This window comes from Lethenteron reissneri, chromosome 72 (assembly GCF_015708825.2).
Source record: "Lethenteron reissneri isolate LAM-NWPU_2019-01 chromosome 72, ASM1570882v1, whole genome shotgun sequence".
Lineage (NCBI taxonomy): Eukaryota > Metazoa > Chordata > Hyperoartia > Petromyzontiformes > Petromyzontidae > Lethenteron > Lethenteron reissneri.
In genome coordinates, this window is record NC_083850.1 from 688,010 (window position 1) to 716,003 (window position 27,994).

Here is a 27,994-nt window from a genome sequence, read left to right on the forward strand (position 1 = left end):
AGGTGGCGTCACAGCACAGGCGCAACCTGCTGCAGCAGCAGCATGAACTTAAAGACCTACAGCAATAAATCAACAATCATCATCAGATGCAATAGTAACAGCTACAACCTCCAACATGACTACGGTATCCAACACGGATCGCACGAATGCGCTGTCCAACCAAGTTCCTACCTGCCCACTCCGAAGGAACGTGTTATCAAATAGGTATTTAAAAATATGTTTTCAATTTTTTTAAAATTTAGAATGTCGTTGTCCATGTGGGGAGATGGAGCGCAGTGGGTCGTTTCGTCTAAGCTGCTTTTCGGAATCCGCGTGATACCCCAGTCACATCGCCGAACTCCAGTGACAGCACCTTACCCAAACTACATCTCCCCATCAAGGCAGCCTTACCGATGCTGTGTATTGTGTTTATGGGATAACAGAGGTGTGTATTTTCCCATACGCCTTGCCCAAAAAGACTGATTATCCGCTTAACAGCCTAGCCCATAAACCACTATTGGTGATAGTGTTGTTTGAGAGCAGCTATTAAAGTCGCTTTGGCAAACGAGGTGGTGGCTGGCCAAACCATGCCTCGATGTTTGTCTCCTGAGTGATGACGGATACAAACCTGACCAAGCGGAGACCATGTACCAGATCGGACTTTGGTTACTGATGTTAGAGTGATTGTGTGGCAAGTGTGGTCACTACGCGACTGTATGTGCTCACACACGAAGCTCGGCGATTTTTGGCAACGCCACGGGGCTGCATTCACTTTAAATCGAGGACAATGGAGGGCAGGGGGAACGTGTTTTTCCATTTATTCAAAATAAGCGCACAATTACACACTTAGATGCACTTACATATTCATGCATGAAGCACAATGGGCACATTACCCTTCGGTATGTTAATAGACATGCGGATTGTGCCTTCCAAAATTAACAATCGAATGCAAATATCCTGAAAGACAAAGGATTGGATCCTAGGGGGGGAGTTATAAGGCGGCTCAGAAGCAGAGCTCAATGCCATTTCGAAAGGGAACCTGATGAGGTTGGACGCTCGACTCGTCGCTCTGCTGATCGCCCTTCAACCGCGAGACAACGCAGCCTGGCGAGCAGAATTGCTGTGTCGACAGTTAGGCGACTTTGCGTCGGGAGAGTTCGTGGCGACATCTTCAGACGGGTTCAAGACATCGATATACCGTGAATCCCCAAGTAAGTTTATATTTTCGCGGATAAACTCTTAAACGTGTTCGTCGTCAAATTGACGTGATTTTTTGCGACTCGGTTAGACGCGAGTTTCGTTCTTGTTTTAGCAGTTAACAAAATCCAAAACGCTAAACATCCTTGCGGCCGATAGCGTACTTTTGACTCAATAACACCGCTGCTGTTACTACGCTCACATGGAGCAGAGACGCTCTCCACAGCCCCACGCACACGGAGAGAAGAAGCCATTCAATTGCTCTGTGTGTGGGAAGTCCTTTTCACGACCATCACATCTTCAGAGCCACCAGAGAACACACACGGGCGAGAAGCCATTCCTGTGCCCTGTGTGTGGGAAGACATTTGCAAGGTCATCACATCTTCAGATTCATCAGAGAACACACACGGGCGAGAAGCCATTCCTGTGCCCTGTGTGTGGGAAGGCATTTGCACAGTCATCACATCTTCAGATTCATCAGAAAGCACACACGGGCGAGAAGCCATTCCTGTGCCCTGTGTGTGGGAAGACGTTTGCACAGTCATCAACTCTTCAGAGTCATCAGAGAACACATACGGGCGAGAAGCCATTTCTGTGCCCTGTGTGTGGGAAGACGTTTGCACACTCGTCACATCTTCAGAGTCATCGGAGAACACACACGGGCGAGAAGCCATTCCTGTGCCCTGTGTGTGGGAAGGCATTTGCACGGTCATCAACCATGAACAGGCACCAGAAGGTCCACAATGATAGGAAACTGAAATCAAAAGCTGAAATTCAAGGTGCTGCAATGAGTTCTAAAGAAGTTTCCACCTTCGATCCCATGGAGTTGGATCCCGAGAGATGGCTGGATGTAATGGAGTGGCTCGAGAGTCAACCAGAGAGCTCGGAGTGACTGAAAAAATATTACGTCATGTGGTTATACCTTTTAAGCCGTATCGAGTACTTTTGTGTGTTATTTTGAACATTTTAGTTTTATAGTTTTTTTGAGAGTTTAATGACGTGCCCAGTGGTGGTTTGTAATGTTATCGGGTTACTTGCCGAAGTGGTGTGATGAGCACTGGTTGTGAAAGGGTTCAATTGTAGTCGTTAAGTGTCCCTGTTGAGCTAAAGTTGGAATGCGTCTGTAGGTACATCTTTACTCAACATTTTAAACGATTTTTGTCAAGTATATAGCTTTTTTTGATTGGTATTAATTGACTTTAGATAGTCGATATCAGGATGTACATTGATAACGCGATCGTTGGATATATGGCCTTGACTTCAACATGGACTCGCAGTGAAATGTGGTAAATTAATAAGGAAATCAATGATACTTTAACGTTTTGGTATTCCTGGAACGGAAATGGTTTGCATGGTACTGGAAATGTGTGAACATTTTGACGTTAAAATGATTGCAGATGAATAAAAACGTATTTTTAACAAATGTTTGTCCGGTCTTTATTTTATAATGTTCCTATGTTAAGATAATTTCAGGTGGAGGACCTCCGTCACACAAGTGTGCCCTTAACCCGCAGCATCTTGGCTGTCTACCCGATTAACACGTGTTCCTTGAGTGGAAAGGTCCCCGTAGTTAATCGTTCATCAACGTACCAGTCCCTAATCCCGAAGTATGTCCGGGATAAACTGTACTCTATAACATGTAAACTGTAATACTATAAACTATAACACTGAACATTAAACGATTATAAACTAGTGTTTTAATTTATAACCATTTAAACGAAGGTAAGGTATTATAATATCATTAGAAGTGTGGGGGCCGTTGGCCCCCGGGGTCCCTCCCGCCTGCATCCCCTATTCAGTTTACGTTACCCCACCTCCCTATTTCCCGCTACAGTTTCGCCGGCATTTGAACGTGACGCCCCTACTGTTACAGCCTCGCGCCGCGCTCCCACGCTGCGAGCATACGTGCGCACAGCATCATCAATCAAACGCCATACTCCCCCTCTTTACACCGCTACGTACAGCTCTCGCACGCTGCGAGTGTGTGCCCGTCTATAGCCCTGTGCGGCACTCGCCTCCACGTCGAATAACCACGTACCAATGCGTATTCGTATCCGACACGTAACGAATGTATGCGCACTCACGTACACAGCTCGCCGCGGCACTCACTCACCACTGGGTACTCGCGTTATGATCGCGCACCTGTATCACACACGGAGTGAACACACGCGACACCCACTCTCGCGCCGCTCTGCGCAGCGCTCCCCCGAGGCGAGCCGCAGCACTACACTCACCCCTGACTACTCGCGTTAGGATCGCGCACCTGTATCGCACCCTGGGTGGACGCACGCACACACACGCAGCTCCCCACGCGACACTCTGCACGACAAGATCACGCGAGACCACGCTTCGCTATTAATGATTTATTATATGCTACCTGCGAATTGATGTTGAATCAGTGAGTCGACGAGGCTGGCCTATTCCACCCAAACCTGTACCTATTCCCTATTTATTGGCTTACGCTACCCTACTTCACCTCCCCACTCACTGTTTGGTGCCCGCGGTGGTTCGCTGCTCCCTGTGCTAACAGCGCACCTCGATGAGTCGCGCGGACGCCCGGGTCGCTGGCTGGAGCCGCGGCTGGTCCGCTGGCCTGGAGAGAAGAGAGCGATTTCCCCTCTGCGCCCCTCTATTTATCCTCCCTAGCTCAAAGGGGATGCTGCGCTGAACAATGGGCTCGTGCACCCCAAGCCCGCGCACGGCGGTTCCCGGGCGCTGGTGATATGCTAATCAGTGAGCGGCGTTGGCGGCGTACATCCTAATTACTCCCTTACCCTTCCTAACAATGGGGCCTGCGCGCTCAAGCGTAATTATCCCAACCCGCCATGACTATGCGCAACAGCTCCTGCGGTCCCGCTATTCATGCTGTCCCGTCCCTCCCCTGCTTGCCCCGTCGACCCGTGGGGGTGTGTGTGGGGGGAAATGCGCCTCAACCGCGGTGGCCGAATGCCCCATGCCGCGACCATACCATATTAAGGCTGGTCGCAGCGCAGCGGCGCAACGTAGCACGGGGGAGGTCGTCCAATTCCCTGATCGCCGGAAACCGTGAGAGTTAACCCCGATAAGGGTTTCTCGGATAAAAACCGGTCGGCCAGGTGACCTCCCCTCGGAGCTCTATGGGGGGGGGGGGGGGGGGAAATGCGTGCGGGTGTCTTCGTGTGAGGTGAGGTGAGGGAGACGCGGGGTTGGCTCCGTTGCTTGGTGGTGGCGAGGTCGGGGATTTGGGCGCCTGCCGAACGGCTTCGTGGCGGCGGCATCACAGTATTATTAGTTTTGAACAACAAAAATGGAGGTTCGTGATTATTATCGCATAATAATAATTATAATTGCACTGTGATAATGTTAGAATCACACTTTGGCCATATGCATGTTAAGTGAATGCGAACCGGGGGTAGGACATGCAATATTTGAATCTCATTACAATTATTAAAATCCCACTGTAGTCGCATTAGAATCAAACTGTCCACTGTTGGATGAAAGGGGAAAAGCAGCTCCGCCTGCGCAGACAGCAGCAGCAGAAGTGCGGGAGCAGCAGAAGCAGCAGCAGCAGGCGCTGCCACCGCGGCAACAGCAGCTGCAGCAGCAGCAGCAGACCTCCACCGACGCTGCTGATGGTCACGCGCAGCCAATGACTGACGGCGGGGAAGATGGTTTCACCGTCGTTGAGTCGAGAAAGCGGAAGGCGAGAGGAGGCAATTCGGGGGGGGGGGGGGGGGGGGCGCGGTGGCACCCTTCCAAAACGCGTGGCCGCCGCCGAGAAAGACAACAGCGACAGTGACGAACGGGACAACCGCCCGAACGCAACAGCAGGGCGCGGCGGTGAGGCCGAGCCACAGGGTGCTGTGGTCGTCATTGACGAGGCCCACCGGCCGGTTGATGCCGAGGCAGAGGGGCGACCACCAGACCCGGACTCGGCTGCCCCGGAAGGGGGGGGGTGCTGGAAGCCACCGATGAGCCTGCCGATGACACGGCGCTCGGGGGTGACGACCAGCTCACCTCCTCACCCGACCAGGTGAGGGAGGCAGAGGCCGCAGAGGGGAGCCGGCCCGAGTTGGAAGACACCTCCGATCGGCACGGTGCGTTGGAAGAGGTAACCACCGAGCCTCACACAAGCGTGCCGGGAGACTCAGACGACGGAGGGTCGGAGTTAGAGATAGAAGACAACTTGAGTGAGGGGAGCAACTCACATGTTAAGAAGAAACGAGAGTACACACCCGGCAAGATTGTCAAATTCCTCCGAACTAGTTACAAGAAGCGGGGGGTCGACATCGGAGATTCTTTCCCCGATGTGCAGGCCTTCTTGAAGGTCGCGCAGACAATCATCAGCGACATGGAAAAGCACAAATGCACCCCGCAGGAAGGCAATCGGCTGAGGGGTTTCATGCAGAAAGCAAGAAAGGGGAGCATGTCCCAACCGGAGTGCCGCCCCGCTGATGCTGTTGCTGAAGCCGACGCCTAAAGCCATGGCTTCCTCAGGTGTAAGGATCGCGAGTTTAAACTGCAACGGAGCTCGAAGCGATCAGAGGTGGCACCGCATCTGCAGCTTCATTAGCGAGCAGAAAGCGGATGTGACGTTTCTGCAAGAAACGCACCTTGACGCAACTCTGCAGCCCCAGCGCCAGCACCTCTTGGGCAGCCAGACCTTCTTTAGTCACGGAGAAGACAACCGCGCTGGTGTTGCAATTGTGTTTAGTCCAAAGTTTCTCCCAGAAGGCGTGGCCTTCAGAGAGATCCAAAAAGGCTATCTGATATCTGTAGACTTCGTGTTAAACAACACGAGGCTACGGTGTTTCAACGTTTATGCGCAGAGTAAGACCAGTGAGAGGAAACGCTTTTTCTCTGGCACACTGCGGAATGCCTTGGAGGCAGGCAGTGCGGACGGGGTGCTCACGGTCGTGGGGGGAGATATGAACTGCACCCTCGACCCGGCTCTCGACCGCAATAGTGCTGAGCCCCACCCGGAATCCGCACGGCCATTAGCCGACATGGTGCAGCAACTGGGTTTGCTCGACACGTGGCGACTGCAACACCCAGGCCAGAGGCAATACACTTGGTGCCGCGCGGGCCTGCAGGGGAGGATGAGCCTCGCCAGGCTGGACCGGCTGTACATCAGTGCGGACAGCGCTAACCGGCTAGGGGGCAGCAACATCACCCCGTCCGGTTTCTCTGACCACCACCTGGTCTCAGCACTGCTGCGAGTCCCCAGGGAGAGGCGTCGCTGCCCCTACTGGAAACTCGACGTGCAGCTGCTTGAGGACGAAAATTTCACGGAGGCATTCAGGGCCTGTTGGTCACACTGGGCAGCAACTAGGAGCAGTTTCAGCTCTGGTCAGCGATGGTGGGAACACACTAAAGCGCAAATTAGGGCCCTCTGTCTACAGCTTTCGAGCCAGCACGCCGCCGCCAAGGAGAAGACGGTGAAACGCCTGGGGAGCGAGCGAGCTGCTGCTGCTCGAGGCTGAGATGGGCTCGGCCCAGGACGCGCACAACAACGAGGGCGAGGTGCTGCTGGAGAAGCGGCGACTTTTTAGGGCCGTCACGGACCAACAGGCACATAGTTCGTTTGTGCACAAAAAGGTGCAACACCTGGCACAGACGGATTCTCCCTCAAAGTATTTCTTTAGGCTAGGCAACAGACCCTCGAGCAATGAGAACGACATTTCAGGGTTGCTTACCCCAGAGGGGGAGACAGCAACTGCCGAGGGGGAAATTGCTAGGATCGCGAAGGACTTCTATTCACACCTGTTCAAGGCTGAGCACGTACAGGACGAGGCGGTTGAAGAACTACTAGCTGCGGGCCCTACTCTGGGGGACGCGGAGAGAGACAAACTGGAAAGCCCCGTCACCCTGGAGGAGCTGCACACTGCCATGAAAAGTCTGGCAGCTGGCAAATCCCCAGGGATCGATGGGCTGCCAGTTGAGTTCTACGAAACTTTCTGGGATGTACTCGGCCCTTGCCTGCTGGGGCTGCTGGAGGAGAGCCTGCGGGACGGGGAACTCCCGCAGAGCTGCAGGAGGGCGGTGGTCACCCTGTTGCCTAAGAAGGGGGACCTGCGTCGCATAGAAAACTGGCGGACCGTCTCCCTCCTGTGTGCCGACTATAAAATATTCGCCAAGGCGCTGGCAAACCGCCTCAAAGAGGTGGTGGATCAGCTCGTGCAACCCGAGCAGGCGTATTGCATCCCCGGCCGCTGCATCTATGACAACATCGGCACGGTCAGGGATGTGATCTCCCTCGCGGATATGCACGACGTGGATGCGGGTCTCCTATTCATGGACCAGGAGAAGGCGTTCGACAGGGTGAGCCACGAGTACCTGAGAAGACTGCTCCTCTCCTTCGGGTTCGGCCAGAACTTCACGGCACACGTGCACCTCCTATATACGGGCATATCCAGCCTCATAAAAATCAATCAAAGGCTTGGCTGCCCTGTTCCCGTGACAAGAGGAGTCAGGCAAAGGTGCCCTCTCTCGGGGCTCCTCTACACCCTGTCCCTTGAGCCGCTCTTGCGACGCCTGAGAAACACCTTGTCCGGGTTCAGGGTCCCGGGGCCGGAGAACGCAGTCATAAAGCTCTCCGCATATGCGGACGACGTATGCGCCGTGATCAACGACGCGCAGGACGTCGCTGCACTCTGCCGGGCGGTGGAGGTCTATGAAAAGGCCTCCTGCGCCAAAGTCAACTGGCGGAAGTGTGAGGCGTTATGGATGGGGTCACAAGGTGCAGTGAGTTCCGTGCTCCTCCCAGGCGGAGTCACCTGGCAGGGTGAGGGCGTGAAGTATCTCGGAGTGTACCTAGGGAAGCCCCAAGTCGTTCACAAAAACTGGACCGAGATGAGCGACGTATTTGATGCTAAACTGAGAGCGTGGGCACATCTCGCCCCACAAATGTCCTTCAGGGGGAGAGTGCTCATAGGGAATAACCTGGCAGCCTCGGTGCTGTGGCACAGAGCCAAGGCCCTCCAACCCCCGGGCTGGTTATTCACGAGGGCGAACAGGTCGCTTGCCCACTTTGTCTGGAACGGCAAGCACTGGATGAGGCCAGGGGTCCTCTGCCTGCCGGTGGGTGAGGGCGGCCAGGGCCTGGTAGACGTCACCGCTCGAGTGATGAGCTTCAGGCTCCAGGCCGTGAGAAACTTGCTATATGAACAAGAGGAGCTGCCCCGGACGTCGCTGGCCCTCGCCCTGCTGAGAAATGCGGGCGGGCGGCTGGGATATGGGAGGGAGCTCTTCCTTATGGACCTGTCCCTAGTCGATTGCACCGGACTGCCGGGCTATTACCAGAGCCTGTTGGAGGCGTGGCGGAGCCTGGAATGGAGCAGGGCGAGCCCGCTTTCCAGGAGTTGCGCGTCTCCTGCATCCAGCCCCCCGGGCGCTGTGAGGCAGGGAGGTTGCTCAAGCTCGCGAACTGCAGAGACGTGGCCCTCAAGGGTGCCTCCAAGCGGGTGCTGTACGACTGCTGCGTCAAACCACTGCGGTGTCGAGAGCTGGAAAACCTACCGGACACGAAGTGGAGGGAGTTCTTCTCTCCCTTGATCGACACCACCCCCCAGTAGAAACAGCTCTACAAGGCCCCCGTTGCAAAGCGCAGCGGGGACCTCCAGTGGAGGCTGGCGCATTGGACGCTGCCCTCGGCGGCGTGGATCAGCAAGGTCACCCCGGGGGCATCAGACCTGTGCGTGTTCTGTGGCGCGAGGGAGGACCTCGCCCACCAGTACGTGGGGTGCTCGCGGCTGGACCCGCTGTTCAGACTCCTGGGAGCCGTGTTTAAGAAATTGGGGGTGCCCTTCTACAAGAGCGTTTTTATATGCGGGGTACCGTACCGGGCGGACAAGCGCCACATCCTGGCAAACTTTGTCTGCGCGCACGCCAATATGGCAGTATATAAAACGCGAAAAAAGAAACAGCGAGGTGACACGGACGATAGTTGTTCAGCGGAGGCAACGCTGAAAGGTCTGCTGAAAGCGAGGCTCCGGCTGGAGCACGCGTACTTTTCCCAGGTTGGAGATGCGCACGCCGTGTTCCAGGAGCGGTGGGGGGCCGGTCAGGCCCTCTGCACCAACACGAATGGTGAACTGACCTTCACTTTTTAATGATCGAGTCGAAACGGGCGTTAGACGCGGCGACGCGGGCAGGACGTATGCGGCGGTGCAGCGCGCGTGGTGGAGCGGAGCGCGTGACAGTCCGGCCGTGCGGCGCACGCGCCTGGCAGTGCGGCACATGTGCTGAGGTGTGGCGCACGCGGCGGTCTGAATAATGTGGTGTGTGCGCGGCGGTGTGGCGCGCTTGGCGGTGCGGGACACGCGCCGCGGTGTGTCACGCGGAGTGAGGCGGCGTGACGCACGTGGCATGGTGTAGCGCGCGCGGTGGTGCGGCACTCACTCAGCGGTGTGACGCACTTGGCGGCGCGGCACATGTGCTGAGGTGTGGCGCACGCGGCGGACCGAAAATGTGCGCACGTGCGCGGCGGTGGGTCGCACCAGGTGGTGCGGCGCACGTGCCGTGGTGTGACGTGCGCGTCGCAGCATGGTGCATGCGGTGGTGTGACACACGTGTCGCGGAAATCTCGCGGGGTGGTGGTGCGTGCGCAGCGGTGTGCACACGTGACGTAGATGAATGTGCACGTGGCGGTGTGGCTCGCGCGGTGGCGTGGCGCACGGGCTGCGTTATCTAGCGGTGGTGATGTTACCGATGACTGTGACCTCGAACCATCAGGGGAGGAAGTGTGGAATAAGCGGGGGGGCCCTGCCAAGCAAAGAGGTGCCAAAGCTCGAAATGACACAGCGCGTCGGATGCTGTTGCGCGGCCGGTGCGTGGGGATTGTGGTGCCGGCGTTGCGCGTCGCGGGGCGGCGGTGGGATGGTGAGCTGTGCTTTTTGGTGTGGCCATTAAGGCTTGAATATTGCAAAATTCCAGGGCAATTTGCCGCTGGTGAATAAACTTATATAAAAGTCTATCTTGTTGTCACCACCTGTCCCTTAGTTGATGCACTGTCTTTACATCACCCACCTCTATGACCTCTACCTGACCCCGCCATGGGCGGAGCAACTTGGGGGACATACCCGGTGGTACCTGTAGGCAATACAACCATGCCCTGTCCCCCACTGCCCATGGAAGCACGTCCTCCCGACGGCCCGAGTTCTTTTCATTAGCGGCTTGCGCTCTGGTGGGGAAAGGTCCTCGTTATGAATCGTTTCGCAACGTTCAGGTCCAGAATAGCGAAGTATACCGGGAATCACCTGCAGTTAAAAATATGTAAATTGATAACACTATAAACAATAACACTAAACATTAAACGACAAAAAAAGATAACAACTGGTTTTATAATTTATAGCACCATAAACGGAGGTACGGTATTTTAATTTCATTAGAAGTATTATAATGGAACTCTACACATGTTTGTTAATTGTCCGTTCAATCGAACCGACGGTCGGATATGTGAACTGTGGGGGGTCGAGGGTAAGAATGGCATTCAAATTTTAGAATGACAATTTGGTCGTTTTAGCAAATTACTGTACTTGAATGTATGTTATGTGCAAATGCAAATTGTTAGTCGTAAATGCGAGGGAGGGGTTAAGAGGTGCACGTTTAATCCAGTGTTAACATTTATTTTAGCATCATATTTAAGGACACTGTTGTTGATAAGAATTCGTCTGGACATGGCACGTGCCTTGTTCTACTCGATCAACCAAAATTAGTACAATTTCGGTCATGCAGAAGCGTGATTTCATTCATGAGTAGTATTCACACAGCCCCGATGACACCAACCTACCTAAAGTTATGGTTAAACAAAGTAATCTTGAGTGACTTTAATCTCAGCTCAGACATGATCATCGCAATCATTTCCAAAGACGTGTGGGGTCCTGCGAGAGCAGGTCCCCACTCGGAATCGGAAGTAGCTGCGTCGCCCTCGAAATGTGATGTTGCTGCTGTTGTTGTCGCTACTCTTGTTGCTGCTGTAGTTGCTTCTGTTGCTGTAATAAACGCAGGGAGGTGTTGTTCCGTGAAGGGATGACGCCTTTGATTAAAGCCTCTGATCAAACTCACCCGATTGACGCCCTTGGTCGTTGCGTTTGATCAACTCTGATATTGTATACTCTCACATGCTAAGCTCTAACATAGTGAAACGAAATATTATAACCTATGAACTACAACCTATCCATTGTAACGCTGTAAAAGAATATTACCTATTGGATTTCACTCCATCGTCGAGAAGGCCGCTCTCTTCCTTTTCTAAAGTTACATGCTAATTTCTCTGCATTCACTTTAAATCGAGGACAAAGTTTTTCCATTCATTCAAAATAAGCGCACAATTACACACTGAGATGCACTTACATATTCATGCATGAAGCACAATTGGCACATTACCCTTCGGTATGTTAAAAGACATGCGGATTGTGCCTTCAAAAATTAACAATCGAATGCAAATATCCTGAAAGACAAAGGATTGGATCCTAGGGGGGGAGTTATAAGGCGGCTCAGAAGCAGAGCTCAATGCCATTTCGAGAGGGAACTTGATGAGGTTGGATGCTCGACTCGTCGCTCTGCTGATCGCCCTTCAATCGCGAGACAACGCAGCCTGGCGAGCACAATTGCTGTGTCGACACTTAGGCGACTTTGCGTCGGGAGAGTTCGTGGCGACATCTTCAGACGGGTTCCAGACGTCGATCTACCGTGAATCTCCAAGTAAGTGTCTATTTTCGCGGATAAACTGTTAAACGTGTTCGTCGTCAAATTAGCGGTATTTTTTTGCGTCTCGGTTAGACGTGAGTGTCGTTCTTGTTTTAGCAGTTAACAAAATCCAAAACTCCTTTCGGCCGATCGCGTACTTTTGGCTCAATAACACCGCTGCTGTTACTACGCTCACATGGAGCAGAGACGCTCTCCACAGCCCCACGCACACGGAGGCAAGAAGCCATTCAATTGCTCTGTGTGTGAGAAGTCCTTTTCACGGCCATCACATCTTAAGAGACACCAGAGAACACACACGGGCGAGAAGCCGTTCCTGTGCTCTGTGTGCGGGAAGACATTTGCACACTCATCACATCTTCAGAGTCACCAGAGAACACACACGGGCGAGAAGCCGTTCCTGTGCTCTGTGTGCGGGAAGACATTTGCACACTCATCACATCTTCAGAGTCATCGGAGAACACACACTGGTGAGAAGCCATTCCGGTGCCATGTGTGTGGGACGACATTTGCACAATCGTCAACTCTTCAAGACCATCAGAAAACACACACAGGCGAGAAGCCATTCCTGTGCCCTGTGTGTGGGAAGGCATTTGCACAGTCATCAACTCTTCAAACTCATCAAAGAACACACACGGGCGAGAAGCCATTCCTGTGCCCTGTGTGTGAGAAGTCCTTTTCACGGCCATCACATCTTAAGAGACACCAGAGAACACACACGGGCGAGAAGCCGTTCCTGTGCTCTGTGTGCGGGAAGACATTTGCACACTCATCACATCTTCAGAGTCACCAGAGAACACACACGGGCGAGAAGCCGTTCCTGTGCTCTGTGTGCGGGAAGACATTTGCACACTCATCACATCTTCAGAGTCATCGGAGAACACACACTGGTGAGAAGCCATTCCGGTGCCATGTGTGTGGGACGACATTTGCACAATCGTCAACTCTTCAAGACCATCAGAAAACACACACAGGCGAGAAGCCATTCCTGTGCCCTGTGTGTGGGAAGGCATTTGCACAGTCATCAACTCTTCAAACTCATCAAAGAACACACACGGGGGAGAAGCCATTCCTGTGCCCTGTGTGTGGGAAGACATTTTCCAAGTCATCAAATCTTCATAGTCATCAGAGAACACACACGGGCGAGAAGCCATTCCTGTGCCCTGTGTGTGGGAAGACATTTGCAGACTCATCAACCAGGAACAGGCATCAGAAGGTCCACAATGATAGGAAACTGAAATCAAAAGCTGAAATTCAAGGTGCTGCAATGAGTTCTAAAGAAGTTTCCACCTTCGATCCCATGCAGTTGGATCCCGATAGATGGCTGGATGTAATGGAGTGGCTCGAGAGTCAACCAGAGAGCTCGGGGTGACTGAACAAATATTACGTCATGTGGTTATACCTTTTAAGCCGTATCGAGTACTTTTGTGTGTTATTTTGAACATTTTAGTTTTATAGTTTTTTTGAGAGTTTAATGACGTGCCCAGTGGTGGTTTGTAATGTTATCGGGTTACTTGCCGAAATGGTGTGATGAGCACTGGTTGTGAGAGGGTTCAATTGTAGTCGTTAAGTGTCCCTGTTGAGCTAAAGTTGGAATGCGTCTGTAGGTACATCTTTACTCAACATTTTAAACGATTTTTGTCAAGTATATAGCTTTTTTTGATTGGTATTAATTGACTTTAGATAGTCGATATCAGGATGTACATTGATAACGCGATCGTTGGATATATGGCCTTGACTTCAACATGGACTCGCAGTGAAATGTGGTAAATTAATAAGGAAATCAATGATACTTTAACGTTTTGGTATTCCTGTAACGGAAATGGTTTGCATGGTACTGGAAATGTGTGAACATTTTGACGTAAAAATGATTGCAGATGAATAAAAACGTATTTTTAACAAATGTTTGTCCGGTCTTTAATTTATAATGTTCCTATGTTAAGATAATTTCAGGTGGAGGACCTCCGTCACACAAGTGTGCCCTTAACCCGCAGCATCTTGGCTGTCTACCCGATTAACACGTGTTCCTTGAGGGGAAAGGTCCCCGTAGTTAATCGTTCATCAACGTACCAGTCCCTAATCCCGAAGTATGTCCGGGATAAACTGTACTCTATAACATGTAAACTGTAATACTATAAACTATAACACTGAACATTAAACGATTATAAACTAGTGTTTTAATTTATAACCATTTAAACGGAGGTAAGGTATTATAATATCATTAGAAGTGTGGGGGCCGTTGGCCCCCGGGGTCCCTCCCGCCTGCATCCCCTATTCAGTTTACGTTACCCCACCTCCCTATTACCCGCTACGGTTTCGCTGGTATTTGAACGTGACGCCCCTACTGTTACAGCCTCGCGCCGCGCTCCCACGCTGCGAGCATACGTGCGCACAGCATCATCAATCAAACGCCATACTCCCCCTCTTTACACCGCTACGTACAGCTCTCGCACGCTGCGAGTGTGTGCCCGTCTATAGCCCTGTGCGGCACTCGCCTCCACGTCGAATAACCACGTACCAATGCGCATTCGTATCCGACACGTAACGAATGTATGCGCACTCACGTAACAGCTCCCCGCGGCACTCACTCACCACTGGGTACTCGCGTTATGATCGCGCACCTGTATCACACAAAACGACTGATTGTCCGCTTAACAGCCTCGCCTGTAAACCACCATTGGTGATAGTGTTGTTTGAGAGCAGCTATTAAAGTCGTTTTGGCAAACGAGGTGGTGGCTGACCAAACCATGCCTCGCTGTTTGTCTCCCGAGTGATGACGGATACAAACCAGACCAAGTGGAGACCACGTACCAGATCGGATTTTAGTTACTGATGTTAGAGTGATTGTATTGCAAGTGTGGTCACTACGCGTCTGTACGTGCTCACACACGAAGCTCGGCGATTTTTGGCAACGCCACGGGGCTGCATTCACTTTAAATCGAGGACAATGGAGGGCATGGGGAACGTGTTTTTCCATTTATTCAGAATAAGTGCATAATGACACACTGAGATGCACTTACATATTCATGCTTGAAGCACAATGGGCACATTACCCATCAGTATGTTATATATATATATGCGGATTGTGCCTTCCAAAATTAACAATCGAATGCAAATATCCTGAAAGACAAAGGATTGGATCCTAGGGGGGGAGTTATAAGGCGGCTCAGAAGCAGAGCTCAATGCCATTTCGAGAGGGAACTTGATGAGGTTGGACGCTCGACTCGTCGCTCTGCTGATCGCCCTTCAACCGCGAGACAACGCAGCCTGGCGAGCACAATTGCTGCGTCGACAGTTAGGCGACTTTGCGTCGGGAGAGTTCGTGGCGACATCTTCAAACGGGTTCCAGACATCGATATACCGTGAATCTCCAAGTAAGTGTCTATTTTCGCGGATAAAATCTTAAACGTGTTCGTCGTCAAATTTACGGGATTTTTTTGCGTCTCGCTTGAACGCGAGTGTCGTTCTTGTTTTAGCCGTTAACAAAATCTAAAACTCAACGCTAAACATCCTTGCGGCCGATAGCGTACTTTTGACTCGATAACACCGCTGCTGTTACTCCGCTCACATGGAGCAGAGACGCTCTCCACAGCCCCACGCACACGGGGGCAAGAAGCCATTCAATTGCTCTGTGTGTGGGAAGTCCTTTTCATGGCCATCACATCTTCAGAGACACCAGAGAACACACACGGGCGAGAAGCCGTTCCTGTGCTCTGTGTGCGGGAAGACATTTGCACACTCATCACATCTTCAGAGTCACCAGAGAACACACACGGGCGAGAAGCCGTTCCTGTGCTCTGTGTGCGGGAAGACATTTGCACACTCATCACATCTTCAGAGTCACCAGAGAACACACAAGGGCGAGAAGCCGTTCCTGTGCTCTGTGTGCGGGAAGACATTTGCACACTCATCACATCTTCAGAGTCACCAGAGAACACACACGGGCGAGAAGCCGTTCCTGTGTTCTGTGTGTGGGAAGACATTTGCACAGTCATCACATCTTCAGAGTCATCAGAGAACACACACGGGCGAGAAGCCATTCGTGTGCCCTGTGTGTGGGAAGAAATATTCAAAGTCATCAAATCTTCATAGTCATCAGAGAACACACACGGGCGAGAAGCCATTTCTGTGCCCTGTGTGTGGGAAGACATTTGCACAGTCATCAACTCTTCAAACTCATCAAAGAACACACACGGGGGAGAAGCCATTCCTGTGCCCTGTGTGTGGGAAGACATTTTCCAAGTCATCAAATCTTCATAGTCATCAGAGAACACACACGGGCGAGAAGCCATTCCTGTGCCCTGTGTGTGGGAAGACATTTGCAGACTCATCAACCAGGAACAGGCATCAGAAGGTCCACAATGATAGGAAACTGAAATCAAAAGCTGAAATTCAAGGTGCTGCAATGAGTTCTAAAGAAGTTTCCACCTTCGATCCCATGCAGTTGGATCCCGATAGATGGCTGGATGTAATGGAGTGGCTCGAGAGTCAACCAGAGAGCTCGGGGTGACTGAACAAATATTACGTCATGTGGTTATACCTTTTAAGCCGTATCGAGTACTTTTGTGTGTTATTTTGAACATTTTAGTTTTATAGTTTTTTTGAGAGTTTAATGACGTGCCCAGTGGTGGTTTGTAATGTTATCGGGTTACTTGCCGAAATGGTGTGATGAGCACTGGTTGTGAGAGGGTTCAATTGTAGTCGTTAAGTGTCCCTGTTGAGCTAAAGTTGGAATGCGTCTGTAGGTACATCTTTACTCAACATTTTAAACGATTTTTGTCAAGTATATAGCTTTTTTTGATTGGTATTAATTGACTTTAGATAGTCGATATCAGGATGTACATTGATAACGCGATCGTTGGATATATGGCCTTGACTTCAACATGGACTCGCAGTGAAATGTGGTAAATTAATAAGGAAATCAATGATACTTTAACGTTTTGGTATTCCTGTAACGGAAATGGTTTGCATGGTACTGGAAATGTGTGAACATTTTGACGTAAAAATGATTGCAGATGAATAAAAACGTATTTTTAACAAATGTTTGTCCGGTCTTTAATTTATAATGTTCCTATGTTAAGATAATTTCAGGTGGAGGACCTCCGTCACACAAGTGTGCCCTTAACCCGCAGCATCTTGGCTGTCTACCCGATTAACACGTGTTCCTTGAGGGGAAAGGTCCCCGTAGTTAATCGTTCATCAACGTACCAGTCCCTAATCCCGAAGTATGTCCGGGATAAACTGTACTCTATAACATGTAAACTGTAATACTATAAACTATAACACTGAACATTAAACGATTATAAACTAGTGTTTTAATTTATAACCATTTAAACGGAGGTAAGGTATTATAATATCATTAGAAGTGTGGGGGCCGTTGGCCCCCGGGGTCCCTCCCGCCTGCATCCCCTATTCAGTTTACGTTACCCCACCTCCCTATTACCCGCTACGGTTTCGCTGGTATTTGAACGTGACGCCCCTACTGTTACAGCCTCGCGCCGCGCTCCCACGCTGCGAGCATACGTGCGCACAGCATCATCAATCAAACGCCATACTCCCCCTCTTTACACCGCTACGTACAGCTCTCGCACGCTGCGAGTGTGTGCCCGTCTATAGCCCTGTGCGGCACTCGCCTCCACGTCGAATAACCACGTACCAATGCGCATTCGTATCCGACACGTAACGAATGTATGCGCACTCACGTAACAGCTCCCCGCGGCACTCACTCACCACTGGGTACTCGCGTTATGATCGCGCACCTGTATCACACAAAACGACTGATTGTCCGCTTAACAGCCTCGCCTGTAAACCACCATTGGTGATAGTGTTGTTTGAGAGCAGCTATTAAAGTCGTTTTGGCAAACGAGGTGGTGGCTGACCAAACCATGCCTCGCTGTTTGTCTCCCGAGTGATGACGGATACAAACCAGACCAAGTGGAGACCACGTACCAGATCGGATTTTAGTTACTGATGTTAGAGTGATTGTATTGCAAGTGTGGTCACTACGCGTCTGTACGTGCTCACACACGAAGCTCGGCGATTTTTGGCAACGCCACGGGGCTGCATTCACTTTAAATCGAGGACAATGGAGGGCATGGGGAACGTGTTTTTCCATTTATTCAGAATAAGTGCATAATGACACACTGAGATGCACTTACATATTCATGCTTGAAGCACAATGGGCACATTACCCATCAGTATGTTAATATATATATATGCGGATTGTGCCTTCCAAAATTAACAATCGAATGCAAATATCCTGAAAGACAAAGGATTGGATCCTAGGGGGGGAGTTATAAGGCGGCTCAGAAGCAGAGCTCAATGCCATTTCGAGAGGGAACTTGATGAGGTTGGACGCTCGACTCGTCGCTCTGCTGATCGCCCTTCAACCGCGAGACAACGCAGCCTGGCGAGCACAATTGCTGCGTCGACAGTTAGGCGACTTTGCGTCGGGAGAGTTCGTGGCGACATCTTCAAACGGGTTCCAGACATCGATATACCGTGAATCTCCAAGTAAGTGTCTATTTTCGCGGATAAAATCTTAAACGTGTTCGTCGTCAAATTTACGGGATTTTTTTGCGTCTCGCTTGAACGCGAGTGTCGTTCTTGTTTTAGCCGTTAACAAAATCTAAAACTCAACGCTAAACATCCTTGCGGCCGATAGCGTACTTTTGACTCGATAACACCGCTGCTGTTACTCCGCTCACATGGAGCAGAGACGCTCTCCACAGCCCCACGCACACGGGGGCAAGAAGCCATTCAATTGCTCTGTGTGTGGGAAGTCCTTTTCATGGCCATCACATCTTCAGAGACACCAGAGAACACACACGGGCGAGAAGCCGTTCCTGTGCTCTGTGTGCGGGAAGACATTTGCACACTCATCACATCTTCAGAGTCACCAGAGAACACACACGGGCGAGAAGCCGTTCCTGTGCTCTGTGTGCGGGAAGACATTTGCACACTCATCACATCTTCAGAGTCACCAGAGAACACACAAGGGCGAGAAGCCGTTCCTGTGCTCTGTGTGCGGGAAGACATTTGCACACTCATCACATCTTCAGAGTCACCAGAGAACACACACGGGCGAGAAGCCGTTCCTGTGTTCTGTGTGTGGGAAGACATTTGCACAGTCATCACATCTTCAGAGTCATCAGAGAACACACACGGGCGAGAAGCCATTCGTGTGCCCTGTGTGTGGGAAGAAATATTCAAAGTCATCAAATCTTCATAGTCATCAGAGAACACACACGGGCGAGAAGCCATTTCTGTGCCCTGTGTGTGGGAAGACATTTGCAGACTCATCAACCAGGAACAGGCATCAGAAGGTCCACAATGATAGGAAACTGAAATCAAAAGCTGAAATGCAAGGTGCTGCAATGAGTTCTAAAGAAGTTTCCACCTTCGATCCCATGCAGTTGGATCCCGATAGATGGCTGGATGTAATGGAGTGGCTCGAGAGTCAACCAGAGAGCTCGGGGTGACTGAAAAAATATTACGTCATGTGGTTATACCTTTTAAGCCGTATCGAGTACTTTTGTGTGTTATTTTGAACATTTTAGTTTTATAGTTTTTTTGAGAGTTTAATGACGTGCCCAGTGGTGGTTTGTAATGTTATCGGGTTACTTGCCGAAATGGTGTGATGAGCACTGGTTGTGAGAGGGTTCAATTGTAGTCGTTAAGTGTCCCTGTTGAGCTAAAGTTGGAATGCGTCTGTAGGTACATCTTTACTCAACATTTTAAACGATTTTTGTCAAGTATATAGCTTTTTTTGATTGGTATTAATTGACTTTAGATAGTCGATATCAGGATGTACATTGATAACGCGATCGTTGGATATATGGCCTTGACTTCAACATGGACTCGCAGTGAAATGTGGTAAATTAATAAGGAAATCAATGATACTTTAACGTTTTGGTATTCCTGGAACGGAAATGGTTTGCATGGTACTGGAAATGTGTGAACATTTTGACGTAAAAATGATTGCAGATGAATAAAAACGTATTTTTAACAAATGTGTGTCCGGTCTTTAATTTATAATGTTTCTATGTTAAGATAATTTCAGGTGGAGGACCTCCGTCACACAAGTGTGCCCTTAACCCGCAGCATCTTGGCTGTCTACCCGATTAACACGTGTTCCTTGAGGGGAAAGGTCCCCGTAGTTAATCGTTCATCAACGTACCAGTCCCTAATCCCGAAGTATGTCCGGGATAAACTGTACTCTATAACATGTAAACTGTAATACTATAAACTATAACACTGAACATTAAACGATTATAAACTAGTGTTTTAATTTATAACCATTTAAACGGAGGTAAGGTATTATAATATCATTAGAAGTGTGGGGGCCGTTGGCCCCCGGGGTCCCTCCCGCCTGCACGTTACCCCACCTCCCTATTACCCGCTACGGTTTCGCTGGTATTTGAACGTGACGCCCCTACTGTTACAGCCTCGCGCCGCGCTCCCACGCTGCGAGCATACGTGCGCACAGCATCATCAATCAAACGCCATACTCCCCCTCTTTACACCGCTACGTACAGCTCTCGCACGCTGCGAGTGTGTGCCCGTCTATAGCCCTGTGCGGCACTCGCCTCCACGTCGAATAACCACGTACCAATGCGCATTCGTATCCGACACGTAACGAATGTATGCGCACTCACGTAACAGCTCCCCGCGGCACTCACTCACCACTGGGTACTCGCGTTATGATCGCGCACCTGTATCACACAAAACGACTGATTGTCCGCTTAACAGCCTCGCCTGTAAACCACCATTGGTGATAGTGTTGTTTGAGAGCAGCTATTAAAGTCGTTTTGGCAAACGAGGTGGTGGCTGACCAAACCATGCCTCGCTGTTTGTCTCCCGAGTGATGACGGATACAAACCAGACCAAGTGGAGACCACGTACCAGATCGGATTTTAGTTACTGATGTTAGAGTGATTGTATTGCAAGTGTGGTCACTACGCGTCTGTACGTGCTCACACACGAAGCTCGGCGATTTTTGGCAACGCCACGGGGCTGCATTCACTTTAAATCGAGGACAATGGAGGGCATGGGGAACGTGTTTTTCCATTTATTCAGAATAAGTGCATAATGACACACTGAGATGCACTTACATATTCATGCTTGAAGCACAATGGGCACATTACCCATCAGTATGTTAATATATATATATGCGGATTGTGCCTTCCAAAATTAACAATCGAATGCAAATATCCTGAAAGACAAAGGATTGGATCCTAGGGGGGGAGTTATAAGGCGGCTCAGAAGCAGAGCTCAATGCCATTTCGAGAGGGAACTTGATGAGGTTGGACGCTCGACTCGTCGCTCTGCTGATCGCCCTTCAACCGCGAGACAACGCAGCCTGGCGAGCACAATTGCTGCGTCGACAGTTAGGCGACTTTGCGTCGGGAGAGTTCGTGGCGACATCTTCAAACGGGTTCCAGACATCGATATACCGTGAATCTCCAAGTAAGTGTCTATTTTCGCGGATAAAATCTTAAACGTGTTCGTCGTCAAATTTACGGGATTTTTTTGCGTCTCGCTTGAACGCGAGTGTCGTTCTTGTTTTAGCCGTTAACAAAATCTAAAACTCAACGCTAAACATCCTTGCGGCCGATAGCGTACTTTTGACTCGATAACACCGCTGCTGTTACTCCGCTCACATGGAGCAGAGACGCTCTCCACAGCCCCACGCACACGGGGGCAAGAAGCCATTCAATTGCTCTGTGTGTGGGAAGTCCTTTTCATGGCCATCACATCTTCAGAGACACCAGAGAACACACACGGGCGAGAAGCCGTTCCTGTGCTCTGTGTGCGGGAAGACATTTGCACACTCATCACATCTTCAGAGTCACCAGAGAACACACACGGGCGAGAAGCCGTTCCTGTGCTCTGTGTGCGGGAAGACATTTGCACACTCATCACATCTTCAGAGTCACCAGAGAACACACAAGGGCGAGAAGCCGTTCCTGTGCTCTGTGTGCGGGAAGACATTTGCACAGTCATCACATCTTCAGAGTCATCAGAGAACACACACGGGCGAGAAGCCATTCGTGTGCCCTGTGTGTGGGAAGACATTTTCAAAGTCATCAAATCTTCATAGTCATCAGAGAACACACACGGGCGAGAAGCCATTTCTGTGCCCTGTGTGTGGGAAGACATTTGCAGACTCATCAACCAGGAACAGGCATCAGAAGGTCCACAATGATAGGAAACTGAAATCAAAAGCTGAAATTCAAGGTGCTGCAATGAGTTCTAAAGAAGTTTCCACCTTCGATCCCATGCAGTTGGATCCCGATAGATGGCTGGATGTAATGGAGTGGCTCGAGAGTCAACCAGAGAGCTCGGGGTGACTGAAAAAATATTACGTCATGTGGTTATACCTTTTAAGCCGTATCGAGTACTTTTGTGTGTTATTTTGAACATTTTAGTTTTATAGTTTTTTTGAGAGTTTAATGACGTGCCCAGTGGTGGTTTGTAATGTTATCGGGTTACTTGCCGAAATGGTGTGATGAGCACTGGTTGTGAGAGGGTTCAATTGTAGTCGTTAAGTGTCCCTGTTGAGCTAAAGTTGGAATGCGTCTGTAGGTACATCTTTACTCAACATTTTAAACGATTTTTGTCAAGTATATAGCTTTTTTTGATTGGTATTAATTGACTTTAGATAGTCGATATCAGGATGTACATTGATAACGCGATCGTTGGATATATGGCCTTGACTTCAACATGGACTCGCAGTGAAATGTGGTAAATTAATAAGGAAATCAATGATACTTTAACGTTTTGGTATTCCTGGAACGGAAATGGTTTGCATGGTACTGGAAATGTGTGAACATTTTGACGTAAAAATGATTGCAGATGAATAAAAACGTATTTTTAACAAATGTTTGTCCGGTCTTTAATTTATAATGTTCCTATGTTAAGATAATTTCAGGTGGAGGACCTCCGTCACACAAGTGTGCCCTTAACCCGCAGCATCTTGGCTGTCTACCCGATTAACACGTGTTCCTTGAGGGGAAAGGTCCCCGTAGTTAATCGTTCATCAACGTACCAGTCCCTAATCCCGAAGTATGTCCGGGATAAACTGTACTCTATAACATGTAAACTGTAATACTATAAACTATAACACTGAACATTAAACGATTATAAACTAGTGTTTTAATTTATAACCATTTAAACGGAGGTAAGGTATTATAATATCATTAGAAGTGTGGGGGCCGTTGGCCCCCGGGGTCCCTCCCGCCTGCATCCCCTATTCCGTTTACGTTACCCCACCTCCCTATTACCCGCTACGGTTTCGCTGGTATTTGAACGTGACGCCCCTACTGTTACAGCCTCGCGCCGCGCTCCCACGCTGCGAGCATACGTGCGCACAGCATCATCAATCAAACGCCATACTCCCCCTCTTTACACCGCTACGTACAGCTCTCGCACGCTGCGAGTGTGTGCCCGTCTATAGCCCTGTGCGGCACTCGCCTCCACGTCGAATAACCACGTACCAATGCGCATTCGTATCCGACACGTAACGAATGTATGCGCACTCACGTAACAGCTCCCCGCGGCACTCACTCACCACTGGGTACTCGCGTTATGATCGCGCACCTGTATCACACAAAACGACTGATTGTCCGCTTAACAGCCTCGCCTGTAAACCACCATTGGTGATAGTGTTGTTTGAGAGCAGCTATTAAAGTCGTTTTGGCAAACGAGGTGGTGGCTGACCAAACCATGCCTCGCTGTTTGTCTCCCGAGTGATGACGGATACAAACCAGACCAAGTGGAGACCACGTACCAGATCGGATTTTAGTTACTGATGTTAGAGTGATTGTATTGCAAGTGTGGTCACTACGCGTCTGTACGTGCTCACACACGAAGCTCGGCGATTTTTGGCAACGCCACGGGGCTGCATTCACTTTAAATCGAGGACAATGGAGGGCATGGGGAACGTGTTTTTCCATTTATTCAGAATAAGTGCATAATGACACACTGAGATGCACTTACATATTCATGCTTGAAGCACAATGGGCACATTACCCATCAGTATGTTAATATATATATATGCGGATTGTGCCTTCCAAAATTAACAATCGAATGCAAATATCCTGAAAGACAAAGGATTGGATCCTAGGGGGGGAGTTATAAGGCGGCTCAGAAGCAGAGCTCAATGCCATTTCGAGAGGGAACTTGATGAGGTTGGACGCTCGACTCGTCGCTCTGCTGATCGCCCTTCAACCGCGAGACAACGCAGCCTGGCGAGCACAATTGCTGCGTCGACAGTTAGGCGACTTTGCGTCGGGAGAGTTCGTGGCGACATCTTCAAACGGGTTCCAGACATCGATATACCGTGAATCTCCAAGTAAGTGTCTATTTTCGCGGATAAAATCTTAAACGTGTTCGTCGTCAAATTTACGGGATTTTTTTGCGTCTCGCTTGAACGCGAGTGTCGTTCTTGTTTTAGCCGTTAACAAAATCTAAAACTCAACGCTAAACATCCTTGCGGCCGATAGCGTACTTTTGACTCGATAACACCGCTGCTGTTACTCCGCTCACATGGAGCAGAGACGCTCTCCACAGCCCCACGCACACGGGGGCAAGAAGCCATTCAATTGCTCTGTGTGTGGGAAGTCCTTTTCATGGCCATCACATCTTCAGAGACACCAGAGAACACACACGGGCGAGAAGCCGTTCCTGTGCTCTGTGTGCGGGAAGACATTTGCACACTCATCACATCTTCAGAGTCACCAGAGAACACACACGGGCGAGAAGCCGTTCCTGTGCTCTGTGTGCGGGAAGACATTTGCACACTCATCACATCTTCAGAGTCACCAGAGAACACACAAGGGCGAGAAGCCGTTCCTGTGCTCTGTGTGCGGGAAGACATTTGCACACTCATCACATCTTCAGAGTCACCAGAGAACACACACGGGCGAGAAGCCGTTCCTGTGTTCTGTGTGTGGGAAGACATTTGCACAGTCATCACATCTTCAGAGTCATCAGAGAACACACACGGGCGAGAAGCCATTCGTGTGCCCTGTGTGTGGGAAGACATTTTCAAAGTCATCAAATCTTCATAGTCATCAGAGAACACACACGGGCGAGAAGCCATTTCTGTGCCCTGTGTGTGGGAAGACATTTGCAGACTCATCAACCAGGAACAGGCATCAGAAGGTCCACAATGATAGGAAACTGAAATCAAAAGCTGAAATTCAAGGTGCTGCAATGAGTTCTAAAGAAGTTTCCACCTTCGATCCCATGCAGTTGGATCCCGATAGATGGCTGGATGTAATGGAGTGGCTCGAGAGTCAACCAGAGAGCTCGGAGTGACTGAAAAAATATTACGTCATGTGGTTATACCTTTTAAGCCGTATCGAGTACTTTTGTGTGTTATTTTGAACATTTTAGTTTTATAGTTTTTTTGAGAGTTTAATGACGTGCCCAGTGGTGGTTTGTAATGTTATCGGGTTACTTGCCGAAATGGTGTGATGAGCACTGGTTGTGAGAGGGTTCAATTGTAGTCGTTAAGTGTCCCTGTTGAGCTAAAGTTGGAATGCGTCTGTAGGTACATCTTTACTCAACATTTTAAACGATTTTTGTCAAGTATATAGCTTTTTTTGATTGGTATTAATTGACTTTAGATAGTCGATATCAGGATGTACATTGATAACGCGATCGTTGGATATATGGCCTTGACTTCAACATGGACTCGCAGTGAAATGTGGTAAATTAATAAGGAAATCAATGATACTTTAACGTTTTGGTATTCCTGGAACGGAAATGGTTTGCATGGTACTGGAAATGTGTGAACATTTTGACGTAAAAATGATTGCAGATGAATAAAAACGTATTTTTAACAAATGTTTGTCCGGTCTTTAATTTATAATGTTTCTATGTTAAGATAATTTCAGGTGGAGGACCTCCGTCACACAAGTGTGCCCTTAACCCGCAGCATCTTGGCTGTCTACCCGATTAACACGTGTTCCTTGAGGGGAAAGGTCCCCGTAGTTAATCGTTCATCAACGTACCAGTCCCTAATCCCGAAGTATGTCGGGGATAAACTGTACTCTATAACATGTAAACTGTAATACTATAAACTATAACACTGAACATTAAACGATTATAAACTAGTGTTTTAATTTATAACCATTTAAACGGAGGTAAGGTATTATAATATCATTAGAAGTGTGGGGGCCGTTGGCCCCCGGGGTCCCTCCCGCCTGCATCCCCTATTCCGTTTCCGTTACCCCACCTCCCTATTACCCGCTACGGTTTCGCTGGTATTTGAACGTGACGCCCCTACTGTTACAGCCTCGCGCCGCGCTCCCACGCTGCGAGCATACGTGCGCACAGCATCATCAATCAAACGCCATACTCCCCCTCTTTACACCGCTACGTACAGCTCTCGCACGCTGCGAGTGTGTGCCCGTCTATAGCCCTGTGCGGCACTCGCCTCCACGTCGAATAACCACGTACCAATGCGCATTCGTATCCGACACGTAACGAATGTATGCGCACTCACGTAACAGCTCCCCGCGGCACTCACTCACCACTGGGTACTCGCGTTATGATCGCGCACCTGTATCACACAAAACGACTGATTGTCCGCTTAACAGCCTCGCCTGTAAACCACCATTGGTGATAGTGTTGTTTGAGAGCAGCTATTAAAGTCGTTTTGGCAAACGAGGTGGTGGCTGACCAAACCATGCCTCGCTGTTTGTCTCCCGAGTGATGACGGATACAAACCAGACCAAGTGGAGACCACGTACCAGATCGGATTTTAGTTACTGATGTTAGAGTGATTGTATTGCAAGTGTGGTCACTACGCGTCTGTACGTGCTCACACACGAAGCTCGGCGATTTTTGGCAACGCCACGGGGCTGCATTCACTTTAAATCGAGGACAATGGAGGGCATGGGGAACGTGTTTTTCCATTTATTCAGAATAAGTGCATAATGACACACTGAGATGCACTTACATATTCATGCTTGAAGCACAATGGGCACATTACCCATCAGTATGTTAATATATATATATGCGGATTGTGCCTTCCAAAATTAACAATCGAATGCAAATATCCTGAAAGACAAAGGATTGGATCCTAGGGGGGGAGTTATAAGGCGGCTCAGAAGCAGAGCTCAATGCCATTTCGAGAGGGAACTTGATGAGGTTGGACGCTCGACTCGTCGCTCTGCTGATCGCCCTTCAACCGCGAGACAACGCAGCCTGGCGAGCACAATTGCTGCGTCGACAGTTAGGCGACTTTGCGTCGGGAGAGTTCGTGGCGACATCTTCAAACGGGTTCCAGACATCGATATACCGTGAATCTCCAAGTAAGTGTCTATTTTCGCGGATAAAATCTTAAACGTGTTCGTCGTCAAATTTACGGGATTTTTTTGCGTCTCGCTTGAACGCGAGTGTCGTTCTTGTTTTAGCCGTTAACAAAATCTAAAACTCAACGCTAAACATCCTTGCGGCCGATAGCGTACTTTTGACTCGATAACACCGCTGCTGTTACTCCGCTCACATGGAGCAGAGACGCTCTCCACAGCCCCACGCACACGGGGGCAAGAAGCCATTCAATTGCTCTGTGTGTGGGAAGTCCTTTTCATGGCCATCACATCTTCAGAGACACCAGAGAACACACACGGGCGAGAAGCCGTTCCTGTGCTCTGTGTGCGGGAAGACATTTGCACACTCATCACATCTTCAGAGTCACCAGAGAACACACACGGGCGAGAAGCCGTTCCTGTGCTCTGTGTGCGGGAAGACATTTGCACACTCATCACATCTTCAGAGTCACCAGAGAACACACAAGGGCGAGAAGCCGTTCCTGTGCTCTGTGTGCGGGAAGACATTTGCACACTCATCACATCTTCAGAGTCACCAGAGAACACACACGGGCGAGAAGCCGTTCCTGTGTTCTGTGTGTGGGAAGACATTTGCACAGTCATCACATCTTCAGAGTCATCAGAGAACACACACGGGCGAGAAGCCATTCGTGTGCCCTGTGTGTGGGAAGACATTTTCAAAGTCATCAAATCTTCATAGTCATCAGAGAACACACACGGGCGAGAAGCCATTTCTGTGCCCTGTGTGTGGGAAGACATTTGCAGACTCATCAACCAGGAACAGGCAT

At 49.8% G+C, this 27,994-nt stretch overlaps 1 protein-coding gene and 1 pseudogene across 1 annotated transcript; both read left to right on the forward strand.

The window, feature by feature from the left end:
• LOC133361268 (zinc finger protein 84-like) overlaps positions 1-27,994 on the forward strand; it is a 539,839-nt pseudogene that overhangs the window by 62,335 nt on the left and 449,510 nt on the right.
• Positions 1,451-27,973, forward strand: LOC133361305 (zinc finger protein 658B-like; the record flags this gene model as incomplete). Its single annotated transcript, XM_061580243.1, has 7 exons — positions 1,451-1,902; positions 12,145-13,068; positions 15,535-16,216; positions 18,594-19,187; positions 21,549-22,058; positions 24,436-25,029; positions 27,407-27,973. Coding segments are annotated over 7 exons (4,323 nt in total), but the record flags the coding sequence as incomplete, so codon positions are not given.